Source organism: Pterocles gutturalis, unplaced genomic scaffold (assembly GCF_000699245.1).
Source record: "Pterocles gutturalis isolate BGI_N339 unplaced genomic scaffold, ASM69924v1 scaffold28563, whole genome shotgun sequence".
NCBI classification, from domain to species: Eukaryota; Metazoa; Chordata; class Aves; order Pterocliformes; family Pteroclidae; genus Pterocles; species Pterocles gutturalis.
Genome location: NW_010123853.1, coordinates 231 through 8,336, shown reverse-complemented (window position 1 = coordinate 8,336; position 8,106 = coordinate 231). Strand labels below are relative to the sequence as shown.

General features: G+C 51.0%; 1 protein-coding gene across 1 annotated transcript in view; it reads left to right on the top strand.

Annotated features, from left to right (window-relative positions):
- Nucleotides 1-1,187, top strand: part of LEMD2 (LEM domain containing 2) — a 5,556-nt gene extending 4,369 nt beyond the window's left edge. The window contains exon 5 of the mRNA XM_010078089.1: nucleotides 746-1,187. Coding sequence (XP_010076391.1) covers nucleotides 746-896 — 151 coding nt within the window. The 3' untranslated portion in view covers nucleotides 897-1,187. The remainder of the gene's footprint in view (nucleotides 1-745) is intronic.
- Nucleotides 1,188-8,106: the final 6,919 nt, after the last annotated feature.

Genomic DNA, 8,106 nt, shown 5'->3' with positions numbered 1-8,106 from the left:
GAAGTTGTTGTGTATGTTGCTGCCTGGAAAGTTACCAGTTTGAGTTGGGCAGCTTTGAAAGGAGAAGATAGCGAGATGGCTGGTCTTGGTGCTTTTGCAAACAGGAATTGTGGTCGGGATAGTTGCTCCATGGGTGGTGGGACCAGAGGGCAGCAGCCTGGTTCTCGGTGGTTTATGTGCCACTTGCTCCATCTCTGCAGGAATGTATCTTGTGTTTTGGTTAATTGGAGCTACGTTGTTCTCCTAACAGTGCAGAATGTGCTGCAGAGTCTCAAATGTTCTCACCCTTTATCAGCCAGGATACCACTAGTAGGAAAAGGAATGACTTCAGCTATTTTGACCCAATCTCTGTGTGTGTGTGTGTGGTGCCCAGAATTACTGACACTGATTCAAACAAAACTGGGGTGAACTTCAGTTTGTCGTCCCTGGTCTGAGATCTCTCTGCATGCAGGAAGGGCAGTTTGCTAATCAAGTCTCTTCGCAATATGAATTGAGCTTAAAATTCAGGGCAGTCGTCAATTACTGGTACTGACAGAGGGTCTCGTCTTTCCCCCCTCCAGGCAAGACCTGTATTTTCACGTCCTAGCCTGAAATTGCTTCTAAACTAGAATTCTGGTTTAATCTCCTTTACTGTCTGCACAGGGAACAGGAGGCAGCTTGGTCAGCAGCCACAATTGCTGTAAGCAGGAAAGCACAATGAGGATGTGATTCTAATTTATTTTCTTTTTGTTGCATTTTCTTGCAGGAAAAAAATGAAGCGGGTCTGGGAGAGAGCTGTGGACTTTCTGGCTTCAAATGAGTCACGCATTCAGACAGAGTCGCACAGAGTAGCAGGAGAAGATATGCTTGTGTGGAGATGGACTCAGCCTTCTTACGTCTCGGATTCAGAGCACTGAAGAGGAGCAGAAGTTGAGCAACTGTTGATATGGACCTCTGCAAGGGGACAGTCCCTTCTCTGGTGGTGGGAAAGAGCAGGTTGTGGTCCTAGTCTCCTAGGGTTGGGGATTGCACTTATCTGTTTGCTCTTCTTTCTGAAAATCTTCATACAACAAAAATTCAGGGCAATAACGTTGGCTTGGAAAGAAGATGGGCTTGAGCTGGTGGGAAGCTAGCCTTGCACCAAAGTTAGCCTTCCAGCAGGTATCTGGCTTCCGTAGACAAGCAAACCTAGAACAACTTTTTAAAAATAAAAAAAAGAACACCATACCTAGTATTGAGGGACTTAAGATCTCTCTGACAAAGCTTAAGAGTTTAAAATTTGACCTCAATACTGCAAAGGCCAACTGGTGGCAGTGTCCATCAGGGAATGTGTTTAAAGAGCATTAACATTTCCCATGGAAACATTCGGGTGGCAGTTAAGATGCATTTTGTTACAATTTGTTTTTATCAGTACAGAGACAGTGCTGAAAGCACTTGCTGCGTCTTAGCGAGGAAAATGTTTCAGCTTCACCCTTTAAAAATGGGGGAGAGGTGGAAAAGTCGGGTGAAGGTGGTCCTAGAGGGAGGGCAGTCTGACGTGCCTTGGTTTGGGCTGGGCTGGGTGGGATGGAGGAGTGGTTCTGACCTTGTTATACCTTTTAAGTCTGCAGTCTGTGTGCTTTATGATTTCTGGGGAGGGGTGGGGGGAATTTGGGTGGAAAATAAAGGATGTAGGAAGCTTCAGAAAGCGCTTTCTTGCAGCTACAGCCAAAGGGACTGCTTCATGGGCTATTAAAGAGCAGCTTTGGAAAGGCTACTGGGGCTGAATGTACATGTTTGTCCTGGGCAGCTGCAATGTGTGTGCCGTGTGTTGGAGCAGAGATGTTACCGTGCGTGGAGTGTCAGAACAGGGATTGCCGAGTCACTGCTCCTGCAGCCTCACCACAGCTACAAGGAGCAGCGACTAATCCTCTGTTCATGCTGCAGGCATCGTATTTTGTATCTATAATCATTTTGGTTACTTAAGTTTCTTTTTATGTCCAGCGAGTGTTTGTTTCAAAGAAAATAGCACCAGTGTGTGGTGGTTTAGGCTAGGCAGAGATACTGCTAATCTGCTCTTCCCGATATTGTAACCATCCAGCTCACCACTAAGATAGCAGGGACCAAATTATTTCTGGCACAAGCTACTAAAACCTGTGGGGAGAAGCCGGCGTTGATTTGAACCCGTATAACCTGTGGGTGTTGTTCTCCTTAGCCTCACGGGTCCCACGTGAATGCTTGCGTTCATCTCTGACGCTGGATGCACGGAGAGCTTCCTCTCCAGGCTCTGGCTTGGCTTAGGACGGCTGCCAAAGCCCAGCTCCCCGCTTTGCAGGCTGGTGATGCCACGTACAAGGTGGGTTCCTTGTGCCAGTCCCTGCTCACCTCCTGGTGTGAAGTCTGCTCTTCGCCACCCCTCTGCCGGCTTTGGTGGGGTTTTCCAGCCGTGCATCCCGCAGGCTGCTGCAGAAGGACTGCAGAGATTGCGGTCATCAACCAAAATGGGTGGAGAGAGCAGATTTCTCCAGGGACAAAACACAGGGAGGTCTGTCCCATTAAATGGGAAATATCCTGCGTGGAGTTGACTCTTACCCATATTTTCTTTTTGGTTACAAAGGTAGGGTGTTTGAACAGAGGAGGAAGCTCAACAGCTGTCTTCAAGACAATGACCAGCTTCTTCCACTGTTAATAAAATGGGAGATAAAGCAAAGGCAGCCTTGATTCTTCTAAAATGTCACTGCTGCCATGAATTTTTGCAAACACTGGTGCCTACATTCTTAAGCCTTTTTAAAGTATTTATGGGGTTTGGGTTAGCTTTTTTTTAACCGTCCAAATCCAGAAGAGAAGAGTCAGGTGTTGCAGTCATCTTTTTGTATTAAACTTGTTTTTGTAGAATAAATTTCACTGGCTTGGTGCTGTTTATATGTTCAATTTAGCTCTGTAAATCCATATATAAAATAAATTTATTACAAATAATTTGTTACCTTTATTTTTAATGAGGAGTCACAGATTGTTCCAAGTGCTTTCACTCAGGCAGATCAAATAGATCTTGCTCTGGGGAGCTCACGGTTTCTAAGAATAAGACCGAAGATGGCACGGGGACTGCACGACAGCCTAGTGAGACAATGTGGATCCTTGTGACGCTTGGTGATCTTGGTGCAATAGCCAACAGTCTCCAGTGTTTGGTTGCAAATTAAATCTGTGTTTTGGAAATGGCTGGCATTAAGCAGAGGTGTGTATGAAAAGCAGTTTGCTTGTTTAGCTGCATTTTGTAGAGACTGACAGCTTGGAGGGCAGTGAAACTGTAAATATTAGTTTAGCAGGTTGCTCAGTTTTCCTGTGGCCCAGGATGAAGCAGTTATTTAAAGCAGGGAACGGGATGGTGCAATCAGTTGGTGGTGACGGACTGAGGGTGCCTCAGGCTTCGTGTGTTTTGCGCATCAGGTGGCTGAAGTCAACAGCCACTGCAGAAAATCCTGACTCTGGTCCAAGCTGCTGATCCTGTGCTGTGGCACCCTGGGGCCGCGGTTCGCTCGCCTGGTTTGTGGGATGTGATGCCAAGTGCCAGGTGATGGTATGAGACTGGGAAGCAATGCGGGTGTTGGATACAGCGCTGGGGAGCATGGATGTCCCTTCCTGCCCTTGCTCCCAGGCTGTTGCCTGTCATTGGACATATCGCTGGCCTCCTTGTGTCCCCAAGGTTGACACGCTTTAAGCAAGGCTGTGACAGAGCACTGTAAAAGGGGGGATACTTATGTCAAGGATGAAGATAGAAGGCCAAGTCTTGGGACTATTTCCCAGATAACCAAGGTTTCCAAGATTGCCTGGTGAGTAGAAGACACAAAAGCACATCTTGCTGGTAAGTCTGGGTTGTTTTTAGGGTCCGTTTCCCCGAGTGTTTCCAATTCATCTCTCACCCAAGCGTTAGTGACTCAGAACATGTGCTACCGTGAGTGTCAACTTCTTCAAAGTCTGCTCCCGAAACGGCACGAGTGGTCCATGAATCATCATTGCGTAACTTCTGTGGACATGGTTGACTCACTTGTGTTTGGTTAGAGGAATGTTTAATTAATGTAAGTCTGGATGACAAAGGGCGAGATTTCCACCGGCATGGGAGGAGGTGGCTCCGTAGCTGCCGTGGAAGTCGGTGGGAGCTGGCTGCCTCCTCTCCGGTGTTGGGTTGTTGCTAAGGTATGGGAATAAAAGGGAATGCAAGGCTAAATCCTCTCCTCTGAACCTGCATTCCTGTTCAGATGCTTTTCCCCAGGCTAGGTTGCTAAGTTACAGGTGAAATATATTCAAGGTTAGGAAATAGTCTTCACTATGGTGTAATTACATGTGCCAGAGGATGTTTGCTTTGAACCAAGCTGCCATGATGTTCTCTATGACAGTCTTCCTTCTTTCATTTGCTATCTTGAGAGCAGAGAAGACTGGTTTCATGCCACGCTCGCTGTCAAGCTCCTGCTTGCTCCGTACAAACTGTATTGGTAATTTCTGTGGCACCAGCAGTTTTCCCAGAACCCCAGGTCCATTCAAAGAAGGGGAGATCGTTGGGTTCTTCACCCCCCTGCCCTGCCCTGCCCTGCCCTGCTCTCCTTACAACTTGCATTTGCTCAACCAGAGTTGCAAGCATCCCCCTCCCACCTTCTTGCAAAGTATTAAGTTTCTATAAATAAATTCTCGAACAGTGGGGCTGATAAAGCCATCGCCTTCCCTTACTGTCAGAAAGAAAAATATGTACCAACAAGGAATCTAAAATAAAATTTGCCCTTTATCTTTTCATTTCCTGCTTCCATTTAAAGCCTTTCGCATTGAATGTTTTGTCTCCTGCTGACATGACAGCTGATGCTGTGCCTTATTTATGGGGCGCAGAGTCAGGGCGCTGTGCCAGTTCTCCTGGAAAGATCAACGTGAACTGGAGAAGAAAAAGCACGGCCAGCGAGTCCTGCCCAAGGGGGCCTCCCTCCGGCACGGCCCCTGTCCAAAGCAATCGCTGCCCAACGCCTCCCCCGGGGATTTCCACCGTGACTTTGTTCGACCTTTCAAGAACAGCCTCCAGGTAGGTGTTGCAAAAGGTTTTTGTCCACATTCATGAACGGACCCTGGCTGCAGCAGAGAGCGAGGGTTGAGCCCTCTCCCCCCTCCCCACCCTTCAGGGGGCTGCCAGCAGCTGCAGAGTGGACTCCAACACAGGGACCAGACCTCAAAGGAGCAAATTATTTTTATAGGGATGCTTCTGTAAGGCTGGTGAGGTCTGATGCGAAGCCCATGGGTGTCTCTGAATTGACTCTCCAAGATGAGGAGATTCCCAGTGGGTTGTGGAAACCTTGCTGGGCTCAGAGCTCATCCCGCCCAGGCCAGGCACTGGGAGCTTCCACCTAAACCAGCTCAGAAATGGGTCTGGGGGGTCCCTGCGCTCCCTCCAGCAGAGCAGCTCCTGCTTTGCTCACAGCCAGGGTCCCCAAGGTGCCACCAGCAGCAATGACACCTTGGAGAGGGGTGACCTGCATTTTCCAGCTGGGGCATTTCCAGCCCTGAGGATGGCTTGGGGCGACTGAGTGACCCAGCCAGGTTGCCTGGCCGGGGTGGCTGTCCTGGCGTCACTGTGCCCTAGTCTGGCACTGCTGTGTGAGCTGGGAGAGCAGAGAATAAAGTAACAGCAAAGACTTCAGGAGGGTCCAAAGCCTTTAGAGGTGGGAAGGGGAAAAAAAAAATGCACAGCGGGGTCGGTGTCAGCTCCTGGCGTGTCCTCAGCAGATTTTATTCTTTTTTTGTTTTTTAATGTCCAAGGCAACCCTTAGCAACACCGTTTTATTTCAGCTCTCCCCCAGATTTAAATTTAGTCCTTTTAATATGAGCCGGGCCCTGCACAGGTCATGTCAGGATGAGGCTCCGGTGTGCTGAGGTTAGCCCGGAGCTGGGGCAGCCCTGGCTCTCTCTCTCCGGGTTTGGTCTCTGCTTTTCCCAACGCCAGTGCTCACCCTGCCTGTGCCAGGGCTGGAGTGGGGACCGAGGCTGCAGCCTGCACGCTAGCCAAGGGTAACAATATCTTTGTGCCCATAATTAGTACCTAATTAGCATAGTTTTAATATGAGGCAGGGTTGCTCTCCCCTTAGAGCGCTCTGCTTTTTACAAGAGGCTGAGTAATTGCCTCTGCGGCCGCTCGGCAGCGGCAATCAGCCCGGCTGCCTGCACGGGGACCCCGCACCTCGCCCGGGCTGGGCTCGAGCATCCTTCCTGCGCTTGTTTTAATGGAGCGATAACTGCAGAGCACATTCCTCCCCGCCCGGCAATACACCCGACATAAAAATGAGATTGCTTCCATTAACTCCTGCATTAAAAATACACACGATATCCAGCAGCGTGGGCTCCTGCAAGGGAGAAAGGTGTGTGCTGCTGACATGCTGCAGCCCGTGCTGGGGTCACTGGGAAACCTGGGTGCGTGGTCCTGCCTCTCCCTGAGCCCAAGGGACCCCCCAGCATGGTCCCAGCCCCCTCCTACCAGCTCAGGGATGATTAGATTTAAAACCTGACGTGTTTGGGGATTGTGTACAGGCTTGGCTTCTCTTTTTGGGGGTTTTTGGAGCAATTTTGTAGAGTGTGAAGGTGAGATAAGGGATGTTGGGACTTGCTGCTTGCCCATACCACCATCGTGGATGGCACGGTGAGGGGGAGCTGGCTTGGAGACCTGCCCTGCTCTGTCTATCCTGGGAAAGGGGAGAGGAAAAGGAGGAAAAAACGCCCAGACCAGCCCGACCTGGGGGACAGAAGGGAGAAGCAGATGTTCCTGCTGCCAGGACGGGCTGTGATGCTGAGCGGTGGACCGGGGAGCCCCATCCTGCCCTTTCCAGCTGCTTGAGGCAGCTGCTGCCTGCAGTGACCACCTCTGGGCTGGTGATGGGCAAGAGGTGCTTCAACCCTGGGACAGCTCTGGGCTGTGTCCCCTGTCCCCCTGTCTCATGGGTTTTGGTGCTAAGCCCTGCCTAGGTAAGCCCAAGAGGGGGATGGAGAAGGCAGCAGGTGGGTCTGGGTCTGCACCAGCATCCCCCAGCCCCAAACACAGCCCCAGTTCTGGCCCTTCCTTGCATCGCTGCCCCTTGTAATGGCATCAAAACCCACCGAACCCTCCGTCCCTCACCGCGGGGACATTATCGAGTCAAAGTTCTCCACAACCCCACAGCAGACACATTTCAGGATAACCCATAGTTCAGCTGTTTCCTTCAGAAACCAAGCTTTAAAAAAAAAAAAAAAAACAAAAAAAAAAAAAAAAAAAAAGAAGCACTTTCCTGAGCTAAAATACCAGCATCCAGCAGAGTGAAGTCAGGGCTCAGGAACCAGGGTCTTCGTTTCATCTTTGGCTTTAATCTCAGCCTCTGCCCCCGACCATCAGTTCGATCCTCCTGCTCTCCGTGAGCCTGTTTTCTCCCCTCCAGTTAGCGAGAATTACCACATCCATCAATCGTTATCTCACCAGCGAGATTTTCTTCCCAACCTCCCGCCGTTCTGCTGCAAAACCCTCTCAGCCCCTTCCCCATCACATCCCGCCGTGGACACTGGTTTGCTCCCATCCCCTGAGTTATCACTGGGGACATCTGGGTCCCCTGGGACCGGGGGATGAGAGCAGGTACCACCCGCTCCTTGTCCTGGGTGATGCACAGATCCCCTAAATAATATAGGGGTCCTGTCTTCTTGGGGTGCGGGGGGCTGGTACGGCACGGCCAGAGCACGCCTGTCCTGGGCATGCGCTGGAGAGGATGCCAGCAGTGGCTGGAGGGGGTCCAGGGGGGGACACACACTGTCCTTGACTGGCTGGAGGAGACAATTTTGTGCTGGCAGGAAGCTCCCTGGGACTTTTCCACTCCCAAAACGCTGGGGTGTCATTTTCCCCTGCACGAGGCTGTCGGCAGGGTCCGGGCTGGGCGGCCGCGGGCTCTGCTCCCGGATCCACTCCTACGCTGCCTCGCCCCCCTCCCCATAAATAGCTTTTCTTTGCCAAGCCCCTCTAGCTCAGTGGTTCGCTCTGTCCCACAGCATCCCAGCTCCTCCCGCCACCTCCCTCCAGCCATGGCAGCCCCCTGCCCTGTCCCCCTACATCACCCCAGCGGGGTTTCGCCGTGCAGGGAGCAAAGAGTGGGGGGGGTCCTTTGC